Below are 18837 nucleotides of genomic sequence, written 5' to 3'. Positions count from 1 at the left end.
TGGCTCTCATGTATGTTGCTCCAGCATTATTCAAACTGAATGGCATCACTTGATAACAACAAGTCCCCCACGGTGTGATAAAAGACGTTTTCTCCGCGTCATAATCATCCATAATGATTTGGTGGTATCCGACATAGCAATCCATAAAAGAGGAAACTTCATGTTTTGCGCAATTGTCCAGTAGAATGTGGATGCTGGGCAGTGGAAAATCATCCTTCGGACTTGCTCTGTTCAAATCATGATAATCAATATATACTCGAATTTTGCTATCTTTCTTTAGGACAGGAACAACATTGGACAACTAAGTAGGATAATGCGCCACTTGAATGACTTTGGCTTCAAGATGTTTCATGATTTCCTCTTTGATTTTTGTACTTACATCAGTTTTAAACTTCCTCAACTTTAGTTTGACAGGAGGGAATGCAGGATCAATTGACAATTTGTGAGAAGCTAATTCAGTGCTAAAATTGGGCATATCATCATAAGACCATGCAAAAACTTCTGTATAATCAATTAATACTTGAATCATTTCCTCTTTTAACTATGGCAAAACATGTACACTTATTTTAGTTTCCTTAACATCTCCTTGATCTCCCAGATTAATTGGCTCAGTTTCATTCAGATTAGGATTCGGCTTGTCATCAAACTGTTCCAACTCTTTGCTTATTTCTTCTAATGCCTCTTCTTCATCATAATCCCCTTCTTGCTTAATTATATCTTGATTAGATTGGATTTTAAGATCAGGCTGAAAATTCAGCATGCATGTCATATGATTAGAATCAGCATAAAAAGAACTTTATAAAGAAAAGGCAAAATAAAATATATTAGACACAAAACAAAAGGGACATTGCATTTCATTAAAAGGGAAAGATAGGAGGGTTTAAACATAAATGAAAATAGAAAATAAACAAGCTAGATTTTGAATTACACCCCTAAAATAACTCGGATGAACAAAAAGAAAAACAAAATGAACTACCAAAACTCCCTCCTGATGGGGAGATGAGTGATTTCCCAGTTGTTGAGCTCGACATCAGGACCTATGAACTGCACATCTACCTTACTAGTACCTTCTCCCGCTTCAACCATGTCAATTTCAACCAATAGGTTCTGGAAATCATCAACTAATTAAGCCTCAAACTCTATAGGCTTCATGACACTGCTTTTGACAAATTACTTACTGAGTAGCGGCACTGGGCGAGAGAGTGACCATGTTTCCTTCTTTCTTTTCTTGGCCTTCTTCCAATCTTCAGGTGTTGGTTTGAATCCTAGACCAAAAGTGCCCATGCTTTCACTCGGGCATATTGGATGAACTATACCATGCAGAGACACTCCCAAACCCTTTTTTGGCTCAAATCCATTTTTCAACATCTCACTTACCATTATGATAGAAGTAGAAGATAGTTGTGGCCCTGGCATAACCTGCCCTTCGAAGATATGATCTACTAACAATGAATCGAAAGATTGAAAAAAAAATGCCTCCTCTACATTGTTTGATTCACTAAAGGCATGGGAGAATCTTTGTAGACTGATAAATCACCTTCACTATTAATAACCATTTCTTTCTTGCTGTGATCGAACTTGATCATTTGGTGCAATATAGATGCAACCGCCCCAGCCTTGTGAACCCATGGTCTTCCTAACAACAAATTATAAGAGGCATCGATATTCAACACTTGGAACTCTATGGTGAATTCAACAGGCCCTATAGTCAGCATTAGCTCTATTTTGCTAATGGAGTCTATTTTTGCTCCATCCAAAGCTTTGACACATACATTATAAGGAATAATCATCTCAACACTGATATTCAACTTTTGTAAGGTGGATATAGGAAAAATATTTGCACCAGAACCTCCATCAATCATGACATGAGTGACGTAGAAATTTTCATATTTCATGGTAATGTAAAGACCCTGATTATGCCCCGTACCTTCTATAGGCAATTCGTCATCGAAAAAGCTAATCCGATTCACCTCAAAGATTTTTCCATCCATTTTCTTGAGCTGGTTTACCATAATATCCTAGGAACATAAGCTTCATTTAATACCTTCAATATAACATAACGATGTTCCTTAGAATGCAATAATAGAGAAGAAGAGAGATTTGAGCCGGAGTCCTCTTCAACTGATCTATGATTGAATATTTCGACAATTTTATCATTCTCAAGAATTCTTCTGCCTCTTCTTCGGTGACAGGATTTTTGAGAGACGAAGGCACATTCATCACTGGTTTAGATTTCCTCAAACCTTCAGGTACAAAACATCTTCCTGATCGAGTCAAACCCCCTACCTTATTTATTTCTTCCATGATTTCCTTTCCTTGATAAGTCATCACAGCCTTCTTATAGTTCTAGGGGACTCTTTTCGTATCGATTATCGAAATTTGGGTCATCGATTTGATGATAATTGGTGCTACAAGTACTCCTTTCAGCATAAAAATAGGCTTGCTCGAAGCTTCTACCGTCGTTAGCTTGGGTTCAAAATCTGTAGGTTACATAGATTACAATATAGTATCAGAGACTACTACGCGAAGCTAGTCGATTCTGCTCAACTAATTTCTGTGATGCTGCTACTGATTCTTTCCATCTCTTTTCTTCTTTGAAGCTTTCTTAAAAATTCTAGATGATAACAATAGCGCCTGCTAGAGTCACAAATGCCTCACGTTCCAGTAGTGATCAAGCCTCTACCATGGATCAATCCTCTACCATGGATTACAATCACCCATTGTTCCTTCAACCCTCAGATGTAAGTGGCTCTCAGATAATTTCATTTCAATTAACTGGGGTTGACAATTATGCAACGTGGTATAGATCTAGGAAAATTGCATTGTTGGGTATAAATAAGCTAGGGTTGGTGGATGGTTCATGTAATACCCCATATTTTGGGCTAGAACAAAAACCGTCATTTCTATGCGTAGATGATCCAAAAGCCTTAAATCCTATTCAAATTTGGCATGTTAATCAATTATGTAGTGTGGGAACCTATTTAAGCATGAATTAAGATCATATAGGTCCCTTAACTCAAGGACTAGTTGAAAGCTTTCCTATCCTTCAAGTTTTAGTGAGCGTCAAAACTTTGATCAACTTCAATTGACACTAACTCCTTGTATATGAAGAAATGGGTGGCCTACTATATATCAAATGAAAGGTATTTGAGTCCTCTTTCCAACTACACTAGCTTTGATTTAATTCGGTATCGGAGTAGAAAATTATGCTCATTTTACTTTGAAGTGTTTTTTTGCCAAAACGTGACGACAAGGCTGACGACTTATTAGCTGTGTGACGGCCTGTCAGACCTAGTCGCCAGCCTAAGTCAGTGAATGGTGAAAACCAGCCCAAAAGTGATGACCTGGGTGACGACTTATCACCTGAGTGACGGCTCGTCAACCCTGGTCATCAACTGATGCAATTATGCAATTTTTTTGGGGCTCCTTAGGGGTATTTTGGTCTTTCCCTCATTCCCAAATCCTTTCACATGAATTAAATCACCCCTTAAGCATTATTAATCAATCACTGTCAGTTTTACAACATAAAAAAAACTTCCTCTTCACTCTCAAAATACGATCAAACTAGGGTTTTCTCCAAGAACAAGAAATTCAAGGAAATGAAGCCTTAAGTTCAAGATTTCCAAGGAATGAATCGAAATTTGAGTTTTTCTCTTTAAACTAATTAATTTGAGGTATGTGGGGTTTTCCTAAAATTTTATGGGCAAAGAAACCATCTTTAATTCATGCTAACAGTTTAGAAATCATGATTTTTAAGAAAGGGGTTTTGAATGTACTATTACTAGCATGTTTTAGAAGTCTTGATCAATATTATTTTAGTCTTTAGGCCTTCCCCCAAATTGATTTGAAACTTTATATATATGTAAGCATGTGTTTAAGGATGAATATACAATTGAGAGCATGAATCCTAAAGAATCCTTCTCTTATTATGATTTTTCTTTACTTTTCATATGCTATGGACTGTTTTGAATGCATCTTGAAAAGCATGATATGAAATGTCATGATTAATGCTATGATTGAATTACGGTTTTAATTTCAGAAAAAAAGGGATGTTTATGTTGACCAATGTTGAATATTAATATATAATGAGAAGAGTTTGATGGTTTGTCAAAGATTACATGACCACCACATATTTATTGAAAGAATGAGAATTTTTGCATAGTTTTTGGAACATGAAATCTCTTATACTATCTGTATGTTTGGGTGGTCTAAATTGAGTTTTTGATGAAAGAATCTTGCATGATGCATTATGGCTCAGAAATAGGACTTGCAAGTCTTGGTGTGACGACACCAACTCAGCTAATGCCATGTTAATTTAGAACAAAATAGAATGCATGTTTGAAATTAGATTTTCAGATTTTGAAACTAGAATGATGCATGTTTCAGAACAGACTAAAATTGAGCATAAAGAGAGCTTAGGTAGTTCCCCGAAGAAGACACGAGTTCAGACAACTCATTGCCTAAAATCGTGATTTGCCAATCCGGGTATATTATTATACGGTGGCCTAGTGCCTTGTGGCATTTTAGACTCAGACACTCCAACCCTTGCTACACACTTGGGTTGGGGGCTTCCCCGCCGAGTCAATGGTGGATTCCATATGGTCCGTGGAATATAAGACTTGTAGGGGAGTGCCACCTAACTCAGAAGTAATACAAAGATCAGAAATTACATTGACAGAAAGGTTTTATGATTATAAAAAATTCCCATGTGTTTTGGAATTTATATCCTATATGATGTTTTATGATTAGCTCTCAACTATTTTATTTATATGAAAAGCTTTATTTTGGATTGCTCTACGTACTAGTACATTTGTATTGACCCCCCTTCCTCCTAAGTTTTAAAACTCAGTTTAAAGGTCCTGCTAGGCCGTAGAGTTTTCAGACAGTAGTGATATGTGCAGTTGGTGAGCCTTCTTTATTCCAGAAGGCCTATGTCTTTCAGATTATGTTATTTATTTTGGTTTAGGTCCACTGGGGGCCTTGTCCTAGTTTCAGACAGTTGTTATTTTTAGATATAATAGAGATTTTGCAGACTGGTTTAGATGTTGTTTTATTGATATTTGGGTTTTATCCTTCATTGTTAAATTAAATTTAGAGTATGACCATGTTTCCGTATTCGATTATATTTTCACATTTTATTTTATTATATGAATATTGTGCATGATTACAGATAGAGAAGGACGTTCTGGGCCTTCATGATTCGGGATGTCCATCACGGCCAGGCCCCAGTTCGGGTCGTGACAGTTTATGGCCAAAAGAAAGATTTCCAGAATTGGGAAATCATTGGGAAAGGGTAAATGCCATAGTTCTACCTTGGCATATAATTCTGTGTCAAAGAGGCTGTTAGGAGTTATAATGTATACTTCAAATGCTCAATCCGTATGGAAAGAATTTAATGAAAGGTTTCACAAGGTTGATAGGGCAAGAAATTTTAACATTCATAAAGAAATAGCTACCTTGAGTCAAGGAACTACTTCCGTGACTCTGTATTATTCAAGGTTGAAGGATCTTTAGGGAGAATTTGATTCTCTAGTTCCTGCTCCTGCCTGTAATTGTGAAAAGTTAAAAGATTATGTGAAACACATACAGAAGTTGAAATTGTTCCAGTTTTTGATGGGGCTAAACGATTCCTATATTCAGGATAGAAGTGAAATTTTGTTAATGAACCCTATGCCATTAGTTAACCAGGCTTACTCTATGATCATTAGTGATGAGAGTCAAAAAACCATGGCTGTTAGTGCTGGGATATTAGGTTCTGATCCTGCTGTAATTCAAGGGTCTTATGATGTTGTCATGTACTCAAGAACTGGAACTAGTGTTAATTACCACACCAAAGGAATTATAATCTAGTGTATGATTTTTGCAAAATGAAAGGGCATACCAAGGATGTTTGCTACAAACTGGTTGGGTATCCTCAAGATTCAAGGAATAAAAGGAAGAAGTCATCTAATACAACCTATAGTGTTCAAACAAAGGAGCCTGAACTTGAAATTCTGAAGAGACAAAATTGGTCTAGTGGTAGTCAGGCGGTAGAACAAGGTGGTACACTCACACAAGGCTCTCAACTGACTCAGAATCAGCTATACCAACTGGACAACTGCACTATTTCTAAAGATCAATATCAATAATTCCTCCAGTTCCTGAATCACATAAACAAATCAAAAGACATCTCATGTTTGCACTGCATCAACTGCATGTAATACCACCAAGAAGTGGATAGTGGACACAGGAGCCACTAACAACATGGTGTATGAGTTGATCATGCTTGGTGCATAGTCAATCTTAAAATCTAATAATACAAGAAAGATGTTTCTTCCAAATAGAGATATATACTTAGTAACACATACAGGAGCAAGCACTTTAACTAAATAACACACCATCACTAATGTTTTGAATTTACCTCAGTTTAACTGTAACCTACTATTTGTTGCCAAATTAACCAATGAACTCCAATGCTCTACTTTCTTTTTTCCCTAACTTCTTTGTGTTTCAGGATCTCTACAGTGGGAAGGTGAAGATGATTTCTAGAAAAGAAGATGGCCTTTACTTTCTAACAAACAACTCTGCTATAGATGACAAAGACTTACATACTGCATCTAATTAGTTGCTGAGTTTTCTGGTTTTGTTACTACTGATTTAGATATAGATACTTGGCATAAAAGGCTTGGCCATGTCTCATCTATTGTTTTGAAGAAAATTCTAGTTGTAAAGACTAATGATGTTGCCAACATACTGAATAAATGCCAAATTTCTCCCTGTGCTAAACAAATTAGACTCCCATTTCCTACTAGTCTTAAGAGCATGTCTGTATTTGATCCCATCCACGTGGATTTGTGGGGCCCTTACAAAGAACCTACATTTGATGGAAATAGATTTTTCTTAACCATTGTTGATGATTTTTCAAGAATGACATGGACTTCTCTACTTAAAGTCAAATCTGATGTATGTGAAATCCTCAAACAATTTCTTGTGTATGTTCACACCCAGTTTAACAAAATGGTGAAAGCAATCAGGACTGATAATGGGACTGAATTTGTAAATTCTATTTGCACCAACTTATTCTCTTCTTTGGGAATCATACACCAGAGAACATGTGTTTACACCCCTCAGAAAAATGGTGTTGCTGTTGCTGAGAGGAAACTGTAACACCCCGTAAAAGTCGTGCATGGATTAGCCTTTAATAGAGTGCCCTTAGACTTAAAAACTTGAAAATTTTTCTAAGTGTAATGAGGACTTAGAGTCATTTTAGCTGGCAATCTTCGGGATACAACTTTTCAACCTTCCCGACATCCGTTTTTAGATTTTCAAGTTGCGTTACAATTGGGAAAGCTCATAGTACATCTCGGATAAGTTTTGGAATTTTTCGGAATGCATAAGGCTGCGTTTGGATATCAAAACAGTAGCAAAACGCATAGCCTATTGCCAGTTTTCAGCATTTCAGGGTCAACTTCAAACGATCATAAATCCCTGTATATAATAAAATGTGTGAGCTATAATATATCAAGCAAAAGCTCTTTGAGTCCTATTTCAAATGCAGTTGGTTTCATCCAATTTAAGTATATGAGTAAAATGTTATAATCGATTTACTCCAGCCTATCAAACTGTCAACTGAGGGACAGATTTGACCTTAATTGTTCCTTAGGGGTATTTTGGTCATCCTCAACCATTATATATACCACCAACACGAGATTTAATCCCTCAAACACCAAAATACACCTTCATTCATCAAAATTGCTAAAGAACACTCCTTAGGGTTTCAAAATAAAAACCCAAATAGTTCAAGATTCGATCGTAGGTTTTCGAAGATAATTACATATTTGGAATCACCAATCAGCAAGCTTCAAGAAACATCTATTATCTTTGGAAATAGAGGTACGTGGGGTTATCTCAAAAAAATCTCATGGGCTTTGAAATTCATGTTTTCAAAAATGGGGGTTTTGAAATTTAGAATATAATTATGTTTTAAATGTTTTAATGATATTGTTGTGGTCTTTTAGGCCTTTCCCCAAAATGATTTGATATATTATATATGTATACGTATGTGTTTCACAATGATGATAAATTAAGAGCATGATTTACATGGAACCCCTCTCTTGATATGATTTTGTATTAAATCCTCATATGATGTGAAATGTTTGAAATCATTTTGAAATGCATGTCATGAAATGTCTTAAAAAAAGTCATGATTTGGATATGGTTTTTGACTATCAAAGAGAGGGTTGTTTTGTTCATGTTGAAATATGTTGGATATGATGATTGAATAAAGAGAATCATATGATACTGATGACTTGCAAGATGACTTGCAAGTCGGGTATGACGATACCCTACAGAGTATGACATGTGATTGATTTGAACAAAGTTTGAATGCATTGATTTTCATGAGAAAGGTGAATGACCGAAGAAAGCGTTTGAGTGAAGGGGCTTATCGCTGGAAACCGTAGTTGCCGATGCGGATCATATGATATTGTATCCTACATGGGAGGATAATAAAATAATTGGGACATCTCACATGGGGGGATTCCCTATGGTGTACTCACATGAGGGGTATACCGGCTCCAAATCTTGGAAGCTACTTGGATTGGAGGCTTGGCCGCTGAGCACCAGAGGCGGATTCCACATAGTCGTGGAATTACAATTGTAAGGTATTCCACCTAGCTCAATCTCATTACATTGGTATTGAAAACTATTACATTATGCCTATGTGTTTTTTTCAAATGATTTGATATGAAACTGCTTTATAATGGGTCTCACCTATATTGTGTAAAAATATTATATTTCTGTTTTGATTTCTCTGCGTACCAGCACTTTTGTATTGACCCCCTTCCCTCCCAGGTTTGGAGGCACAGTCTAGGGGTCCAGATAACCTGTAAATTTCTTCCGACATATCACAGAATTAAGTGGTGAGCCTTCTATATTTCGAAAGGACTGATGTCTGCTATTTCATTTATCATTTAGTAGTTTTGGATCTACTGGGGCCTTGTCCCAGTTTTCAGATAGTTATCATTTCATTCATGTAGTAGAGATTTCGCAGATGGTTTTAGAAATGTTAATTTGAGAGTGTGGGACATTATTTCCCCATTATTGTACGCATATGATTCTTGACCATGTTTTCGTTATATTGTGTATCTTCCGCATTTCTTTTATCATATGAATTGTGTGCATGATTACCAGACAGATAGGGGTGTTTTGGGCCTTAGGGTTCGGAATACTCATCACGGCCAGGGCCCCAATTTGGGTCTTGACAAACTTGGTATTAGAGCATAATTCATGGTCCCAGGGTGTCTACAAAATTGCGTCGGGTAGAGTCTTGTTTATGAGTGTTTAGCGCACCACACTTATAAGCAGAAGGCTACAAGGCGTTTAGGAATGTCTCTCTTTCTTCATGTTCTAATTCGTGCAACAGAGTCAGAATGTTCCTCCTACATACTCTAATTCATGCTATGGTGACGTCTATACAAAAGTAAAATCATCCCAAATTCTTTCCTTACTCTGATGTTCTCAGACCCATTACATTACTGGGGTGATTCAAGTGCAGAAGTTTAGAGTCTAAATGGTATTGTCCCTTCGAATCGCGTTATATAAGATCTTAAAATTGTGCAAGGACTTGAGAAGAGTCTATTATTGCTTCAGAGAGTGTATTGGTTTTGGTGTGAACCTTGATATTGATGAAATCGTGCCTTACAACCTACGATATTAATTGTATTCAGTCCTTTTCAAAAATTTATGTAGTAGATGTCATGCTTAAGAGGGAGTGATGTGTAGCAGAATTGTTGGAACTGTATTTCCACCCGAATAATAGTATGAGTTAAAGTGTCAGGGTCATGACCTATTGGTAGGGAGATTAGACTAAGAAGTTGGTGATGTGAAGTCACAAAGTTAGAAGTCAGAGTGAGGATGATTTACCCCTTTATAGTGATGAACTAATGTGGTAGCTAGCAGCATGTGTGGATGTTATGGTAGTCCATGGAGGAAGTGTTTGACTCCAATTTTTTTTCTACAGAGTAAGATGTGTATTCTTAGTTCATTGAATATTGCGTATTAAATCTCTATCTCATGAAATCTTGTCATCAAAGTGTTGTTGAAAAATAAAGTCTAGTGAAGCCGTGTGGGGCTCTTTCGATTCACTAGCATAGTTGACTTGTCATCATCTCATTTTCTTGTTCAAAATACAAAAATCAAAGTCTAGTGAAGCCGTGTGAGGCCTATTTCGATTCACTAGCAACTTGTTGTCCAATTTGTTGTTCTTGTGTTGGTTTAGTATATGTATAGCTGAATCTATTTTCAAGAGATTAAGTTGGTAAAGAGGTGATTCGTCCTTGTGTGTTATTAGTAGAAGGTAGAGAAGGAGTTGATAGTTAGGGTGATTTGTCGGTGGCTTGATATGTGAAAATGATTGTATTAGCCATTAAGTCATAATTATAGACTCACGGTTGTAGTGGAAATTGAAGGTAGTCTAAATGTATGATTGAGTGAGTTAGTATGAGGTGAGAAATCCGTATAAGTAGAAAAAATTTTATGGGGTTATAATATAAGATTAAGGTTGATCATGTCTATCATGTAACTTTACCCCCTTGACCTTTTTTTCGTTGGTAGTTGTAAACTAGTACAACTTGTGAGAAGGTATGTAGTGGGTTTTGAGGTGTTTAAATAGAATGTATCAATTTTCTGGACTAGCATATTATTTTGCACTCGTCATTGGTGGTAGATGATTGATGCTAAACTATAGGTTTGAATTTAAGTGTAGAATGTGGTGGTGAAAAAAATGTTGGCATGAGATTAATGATGTATATTTTGTGAGATTAAATTAGTAGGCTTGATGTGTTGAAATAGTACGTGCTAATGAGTTATGATAAGGAAGACCGTAAGGTCATGATCGATTGTTGTGGTTGTGAAGTTCTAGCATACTAGTGTTTCTTGATGTTTATTTTGTAGTGTCCAAGTGAGAATTATGTGTAAGGTTAGATTGTAAGTCATGTTTAGAACTAGACATTAAGTTTGCACAGTTGATGGCTATTAAGGTAGTTGTGATGATTGATTGGGTAATGATACCGGTTTTATGGAAGTGATCTAATAGGCTTGAGTGGTGTACGCAAGAGATTAGGTTTATTTGATTCTTAGTGATGTATGATATTGTATGTATGATGTAGAAGTATGCCTAAGGTGACATGAGGTTGCGGCATTCTTTCTAAGGCTATTACTTATTGTGCGTGGCTAGTGGTACCATTGAATTGTTAAGTGGATAAATACTAGTTAGATGGTATATGGTGATCTAAATAGCCATGTTAAGGTGTTTTGATTGATAGTGTTGGGCCTTTTGCGATGATCTTGATTCTCATAGTAGAGGGATATAAATTTGGAGTCGCAATAGTGGTAGGCTCTGTCGAAAGAGATATGGTTCATCAAAGGCTTGGTGATATCCATGTTAAGTGTTAGCATCTAAGCTTGACTTTTGAAGGTTGAACCGATAGAATAAGTGTGCAAGCATTATACTATGACTATTGGTGGCCAGAGAAAGATAAAGTGTATCCTGGAAGGTAGTCATTCGGGCTAAGTTCTATGATATGCATGTATTGTAATTTTTTTTCAGATCCTAGAGTGCAGTAAGTGTAGTTCAGTTAGAATCTGGTAAAGGATCTCCCAAACTCTAGATAATGACTTGAAGCTAAGGGGGAGATGACAGAACGAATGACCAAATAAGGCTCTCAGATTCTAGTAGTGATGCAGTATGATTTAAAACATCAGAAAGTGAGGGTGAATCTCAACCTATTCCTACCTCAGTATTTTTTTCAGTTATTCGGGTGCTTATTCATGCCTTACGATTCAGTTCCGTGATCATAGTTCATGATCCCTGTATATGATAGAGAGTCACGTACTCTTTCAGTTCCAAGATAATGAGTTCTAGTTCATTCAAGTAGTCGGAATCACATTCCTTATGTTATGAACTCTAGTTGAGGTCATGCAACTTATGGCACATGTACTCACTCTTTATAGTGTGCTCAGTCCCATATAAAAATCTTTTCATGCTTCGGGGTCTTATGTTTTAACCTTTTAGTGACCCTCCCTATGCAATGATAGTGGTGATGATGTAAATGTTCTTGTTGATGGAAGATCATAGTATGCTTGTTTAGATATGGCCATAAGTATGAAGTAAGATTTGGGGCCAAGTCTTTGATACATGTGATGGTTAGTGGAAAAGTTTGCGTGTGTATGTTTTTAGGATAGCGCGTGGGAGTTATATTGATAATAGTTTTGAAACTATGTGAAGTATGTATTTATGGGTGTTTGCCTTGAAGTTAACATGTGGTTATAAATTAGGCATGAATGACGTTTTGGGATTGTAGTGGAAGGTCACAATATGCTTTAGCGACTTCATATTAAGAGTTCAGAGTAGTCATTGAAGTGGTAAGGCATATTAAGTTATTTTAGACACTAGTAGAAAGATTTGTCATATGAGAAATTTAAGCTGAATTGAATGAATATCATATTTATAGGGAATAGTATAGTTAAGGGATATTCGGGAAGTGCGCTACGCCTGAAAGTAAGAAGTTGTATTGCCAAAGGTCTGAAAATTCTATCCTAATTTAAGAGTTATATGTCTATATTCCAGACTGCAGAGTAGTGTCAATGTTGTGATTTCCTTAGTTGGATGTCTTATGTAATCCATACCCAAGATTTTTGGCTCCCTATTACTGCTAGAACTTCCTTAGAGAGAGTGTTGAAGAGAATACTCCAGTTAAGTATGAAGGTCCAGCATAATTCAGTCTGTATAGTTAGTAAGTCAGTTTAACAAGCAGATTCGCATGGCTTGTTTTCTCGTCTTTTCATTTATTCATGCTACCCGAAATCTCAGACATGCTACTATTCCAAGATAGAGTATACTAGTAATTGCAAGTATAGATCAGTTTATGCGTCATGCATTAGATTCAGATTCCAAAGGTTCAGTTATGATTCAATTCGTAGGTGCCCTGTGCATCGCCTCAGTTCCCCGAGTATCTTAGTGAATTGAGCATTCATAGAGGAACATAAGATCCCAAGGGAGAGATACCTCATTCAGTTGCATGCATAGATTAGATTCTTATTACAAGCCTCGCACCAGCTATCATTGCGTATTCAGTCATACATTCATACGTCAGTTCAGTCAGATATGCATGCATTAGAAATGCTTCTTCAATAGAAAAAGTTCAACTTATCAGTGTATTTAGTCCTGCGTTCATGAGAACAACTCAGTCACAGATCCATGCATCAAATATGCATGTTCATTATGAGAATTCAGCTTATGAATAGGTTCAGTCATGTATTCCATGCATCAGATATGCATGTCCGGTATAAGAATTTAGAACATCAGTAGTTCCAGCCTTATAGTCATGTTTCAGATCAGTGTATTCTTTCTTAGAGAAACATATCATGTCCGCATTATTCCATATCTTTAAGGCTTCAAAAGGTTCCTACCCATCATTCGAGGACGAATGATCCTAAGGGGGAGATAATGTAACACCCCGTAAAAGTCGTGCATGGATTAGCCTTTAATAGAGTGCCCTTAGACTTAAAAACTTGAAAATTTTTCTAAGTGTAATGAGGACTTAGAGTCATTTTAGCTGGCAATCTTCGGGATATAAATTTTCAACCTTCCCGACATCCGTTTTTAGATTTTCAAGTTGCGTTACGATCGGGCAAGCTCATTGTACATCTCGGATAAGTTTCGGAATTTTTTGAAACACATAAGGCTGCATTTGGATTTCAAAACAGTAGCAAAACGCATAGCCTATTGCCCAGTTTTCAGCATTTCAGGGTCAACTTCAAACGATCATAACTCCCTGTATATAATAAACTGTGTGATGTATAATATATCAAACGAAAGATCTTTGAGTCCTATTTCAAATGCAGTTGGTTTCATCCAATTTGAGTATATGAGTAAAATGTTGTAATCTATTTACTCCAGCCTATCAAACTGTCAACTGAGGGACAGATTTGACCTTAATTGTTCCTTAGGTGTATTTTGGTCATCCTCCACCCCTATATATACCACCAACACGGGATTTAATCCCTCAAACACCAAAATACACCTTCATTCATCAAAATTGCTCAAGAACACTCCTTAGGATTTCAAAATAAAAATCCAAATAGTTCAAGATTCGACCGTAGGTTTTCGAAGATAATTACATATTCGGAATCACCAATCCGCAAGCTTCAAGAAACATCTATTATCTTTGGAAATAGAGGTACGTGGGGTTATCTCAAAAAAATCTCATGGGCTTTAAAATTCATGTTTTCAAAAATGGGGGTTTTGAAATTTAGAATATAATTATGTTTTAAATGTTTTAATGATATTGTTGTGGTCTTTTAGGCCTTTCCCCAAAATGATTTGATATATTATATATGTATACATATGTGTTTCATAATGATGATAAATTGAGAGCATGATTTACATGGAACCCCTCTCTTGATAAAATTTTGTATTAAATCCTCATATGATGTGAAATGTTTGAAATCATCTTGAAATGCATGTCATGAAATGTCTTAAAAAAAGTCATGATTTGGATATGGTTTTTGACTTTCAAAGAGAGGGTTGTTTTGTTCATGTTGAAATATGTTGCATATGATGATTGAATGAAGAGAATCATATGATACTGATGACTTGCAAGATGACTTGCAAGTCGGGTATGACTATACCCTACAGAGTATGACATGTGATTGATTTGAACAAAGTTTGAATGCATTGATTTTCATGAGAAAGGTGGATGCCCGAAGAAGGCGTTTGAGTGAAAGGGCTCATCGCTGGAAACCGTAGTTGCCGATGCGGATCATATGATATTGTATCCTACATGGGAGGATAATAAAATAATTGGGACATCTCACATGGGGGGATTCCCTGCGGTGTACTCACATGGGGGGTATACCGGCTCCAAATCCTGGCGGCTACTTGGATTGGAGGCTTGGCCGCCGAGCACCAGAGGCTGATTCCACATAGCCGTGGAATTACAATTTTAGGGTGTTCCACCTAGCTCAATCGCATTACATTGGTATTGAAAACTATTACATTATGCCCATGTGTTTTTTTTCAAATGATTTGATATGAAACTGCTTTATAATGGGTCTCACCTATATTGTGTAAAAATATTATATTTCTATTTTGATTTCTCTGCGTACCAGTACTTTTGTATTGACCCCCTTCCCTCCCAGGTTCGGAGGCACAGTTTAGGAGTCCAGATAACCAGGAGATTTCTTTCGATAGATCACAGAATTAAGTGGTGAGCCTTCTATATTTCGGAAGGTAACCAGTAGATTTCTTTCGACAGATCGCAGAAGTAAGTGGTGAGCCTTCTATATTTCGGAAGGACTGATGTCTGCTATTTCATTTATCATTTAGTAGTTTTGGGTCTATTGGGGCCTTGTCCCAGTTTTCAGATAGTTATCATTTCAGTCATGTAGTAGAGATTTTGCAGACGGTTTTAGAGATGTTGATTTGAGAGTGTGGGACATTATTTCCCCATTATTATACGCATATGATTATTGACCATGTTTACGTTATATTGTGTATCTTTCGCATTTCTTTTATCATAAGAATTGTGTGCATGATTACCAGACAGATAGGGGTGTTTTGGGCCTTAGGGTTCGGAATACTCGTCACGTCCAGGGCCCCGGTTCGGGTCGTGAAAGAAATACAAACACATTCTTGAACTAACTAGAGCTATAAGGTTTCAAGCATATATTCCTATACAGTTTTGGGGTTGTTGTGTACAAGCTGCAACCTATATTATAAACAAGTTACCTAGTTCTGTTATCAACAATAAAACTCCTTTTGAAAGATTATATGATAGAAAACCTTCTATAAGTTATCTCAGGGTTATAGGATGTATTTGCTATGCTAAAATAGTTCAAGAACTATATAAGCTTAAGTTTAGAGCAAGGCCTGCTGTACTTATGGGATACTAAGAAGTACCAAAGGGCTACATTCTTTATGATATTAAAACTAACTCTTTCTTTATCAACAGAGATGTTATTTTCAAGGAAGATGTGTTTCCATTCACACTAGTGAAACAAGATGCTGATCCAAGCATATTTCAACAAGTTGAATTGAGCTATTAGGAATTGGAAGCCGGTGAAGGATTAAATCCACCTCTATCATCTACAATTCCTCCACCACATCCACCAGAAGTTGATCATCAAAGAAATGGTCATTCAATACCTCACACTGACTATATGGATAATATTCAGGAGTACAGAAGATTAGAAAGGGAAAGGAGGCCACCCTTGTGGATGAAAGATTTTGTGTCACTAAGTGCTCAAGATGGACCCTATGCTATGGCCAACTACATAGCATATGATCAGTTATTTGCTTTCCATGAGACATATTTAGCTAATATGTTCTGAAGCCATGCATTCAGAAATCTCTGCACTTGAAGGAAATCAGACCTAGGAAATTGTTAAACTACCTGAAGGGAAATAAAGCCTATAGGATGTAAGTGGATTTATAAGATTAAATATAAGTCAACAGGTGAAATTGAAAGACTAAAGGCTATACTTGTAGCTAAGGGGTATAGTCAAAAGGAAGGGATTGACTATCAAGAGACTTTTTCCCCAGTTGTTAAGATGAAAACTATTAGGACAATCTTAACCATTGCTGCTCAAAATCAGTGGCATATACATCAGATGGATGTATTTAATGCCTTCCTTCAGGGTGATTTGTTTGATGAGATTTATATGGAAATGCCTCAAGGATTTCAAAGACAAGGGGAGAAGACAGTGTGTAGACTTAGAAAATCCCTCTATGGTCTCAAACAAGCTCCAAGACAATAGAATACTAAGTTGTCTGAAGCCTTGATCAATCTTCAGTTCAAACAAAGTGAGTTGGATCACTCTTTATTCATCAAGAAATAAAAAGTTGGGGTTGTGACAGTTCTTATCTATGTGGATGATATGCTCATAATTTGAGACAGTATCAATGTCATAGAAGAGATTAAAGCAGATTTAAAGAAGGTGTTCAGATGAAGGATCTAGGAGATTTAAAATACTTCCTAGGAATTGAATTTGCTAGATCTAAACATGGAATCTTAATGCACCAAAGGAAATATTCCTTGGAACTCATTGCAGAAACAGGACTAAGTGGTGCAAAACCTTCAGCAACATATGTAGATACAAACACAAAGCAGACAATCAAAGAGTTTGGTGACTATATCAAAAGCACTGAATCTTCTGTAGTAAATGATTCTTTAGCTGACCAAGGAAAGTATCAAAGGTTAATAGGTAAACTTCTATATTTTACCACGACAAGACCTGATATATCTTTTGCAGTACAAACTCTAAGTCAGTACTTGCAACAGCCAAAACATTATCACATGGAAGCTGCTATGAGAGTTGTGAGGTACATCAAGAATAATCCAGGTCAAGGTGTACTTTTATCCGGTAAGAGCAACACTGATATCACAACATACTATGATGCTGACTGGGCAGCATGTCCTCACCCTAGAAAGTCAGTTTCAGGGTACTTTGTGAAACTAGGTGACTCACTGGTGTCATGGAAATCAAAGAAACAAAACACAGTGTCTAGAAGCTCTGCAGAATCTGAATACAGGAGCATGGCTACAACAGTTACTGAATTAGTTTGGATCTTGGGATAGATGAAAGAGATTGGTATTGAGGTAAAGTAACCTGTTCAAATATTCACAGACAGTAAAGCAGTAATGCAAATAGTAGCCAATCCAGTTTACCATGAATGAACCAAATACATTGAAGTAGATTGCCATTACATTCGGGAGAAGATCAATCAAGGAATGGTGACAACCAGATATGTTTCAACAAGGGATAATCCAGTTGACTTACTAACCAAAGGACTTACAAAAGTTCAACACCACTATCTTAGCTCTAAGCTTGGACTGCAGGACATCTTCACTACTCCTAGCTTGAGGGAGAGTGTTGAGAGTAAGCAACAAGCAAGGGTAGTTTAGTAAATGTCTAAATTATTTAGTCACTGTATTAGCAGTTAGTTAAGGGGTTGATCAAGATTAGTTAAGGTAGTTAGAAGTAGTTAATCATTGAACTAGTGTATAAATACCTACCAAGTGTACAGTTCAATCAAGATAATCAATACAATCTACATGCTTTCTCTTAATTCTCTTCTTCACTATTTCCTACTATACTTTCTTCATCAGTTATCCCTATAGGGAGTACATAATCTGCAGATTACACAAATTACAACAATATATCTGCGCTACTCTAACCACTTGAATAACTCCGAGCGATAGATTCTTCATCTCTATCCGAACCTTCCTGCATTTTTGTGATGCAATCCCTCTAAGGTGATAGTTTCCATGATGTGTATCTGAGTAAAAGTTGCTTCATTTCTAATTGAGTAGCATCTAGATAAAGACTTCTCTTAGTTAAGCTCACAAATCCGTTATTTAATGGACTTAAAGGTGCCACCTGCAGAAAAGAAGCCACGGTTAGAAGCTAAAATTTGAAAAGAATTAACTAGGATGATTTAACCTAGAACCTCCATTACCCCAGACAGATTCAATACTTCTAATTGTGAGAATCAACAATTGATACCTTGAGGATTCTTGATAAAGGAACAGGAGAAGCGCGCTCATCAGTTAAGGAGGCCGATAGCCATTTTGGGCCTCGATATTCAAATTGCAATGTATCAATGAAGGAGGTGATAAACTTTTTCTTAGAAACAGGAGGAAAATAGCCACCAATTTGGCCTAAAAGTTTGAGATGGCATATCCTTAAGAACAACATTTACTGTTGCAATGAGGTCAGCAGCACCTATTTGAACAGCTCGTTCATAAGAAACAGCAGCCCCTCAACTCCAAATGCTTATCGGTGCCTGATTCTTGG

At 36.6% G+C, this 18837-nt stretch overlaps 1 protein-coding gene and 1 long non-coding RNA gene across 2 annotated transcripts; both read left to right on the top strand.

The window, feature by feature from the left end:
- The first annotated feature begins 7811 nt into the window (after positions 1–7811).
- On the top strand, positions 7812–9134 carry LOC124899213. The gene is made up of 3 exons (XR_007056329.1): positions 7812–7872; positions 8388–8642; positions 8833–9134. It is a non-coding gene; the product is annotated as an uncharacterized LOC124899213 (long non-coding RNA).
- A 6764-nt stretch (positions 9135–15898) lies between these two features.
- Positions 15899–18416, top strand: LOC107874542 (secreted RxLR effector protein 161-like). The gene has a single exon (XM_047413407.1). The coding sequence runs from the start codon at positions 16986–16988 to the stop codon at positions 17616–17618; it is 633 nt and encodes a 210-aa protein (XP_047269363.1). The 5' UTR covers positions 15899–16985; the 3' UTR covers positions 17619–18416.
- Positions 18417–18837: the final 421 nt, after the last annotated feature.

Source organism: Capsicum annuum, chromosome 6, assembly GCF_002878395.1.
Source record: "Capsicum annuum cultivar UCD-10X-F1 chromosome 6, UCD10Xv1.1, whole genome shotgun sequence".
Lineage (NCBI taxonomy): Eukaryota > Viridiplantae > Streptophyta > Magnoliopsida > Solanales > Solanaceae > Capsicum > Capsicum annuum.
This window is presented reverse-complemented; position numbering and strand designations above follow the sequence as displayed.

Coding starts and splice junctions, on each gene's coding strand:
- LOC107874542 (XM_047413407.1), top strand. CDS start 16,986: ATGAAGGATCTAGGAGATTTAAAATACTTCCTAGGAATTGAATTTGCT.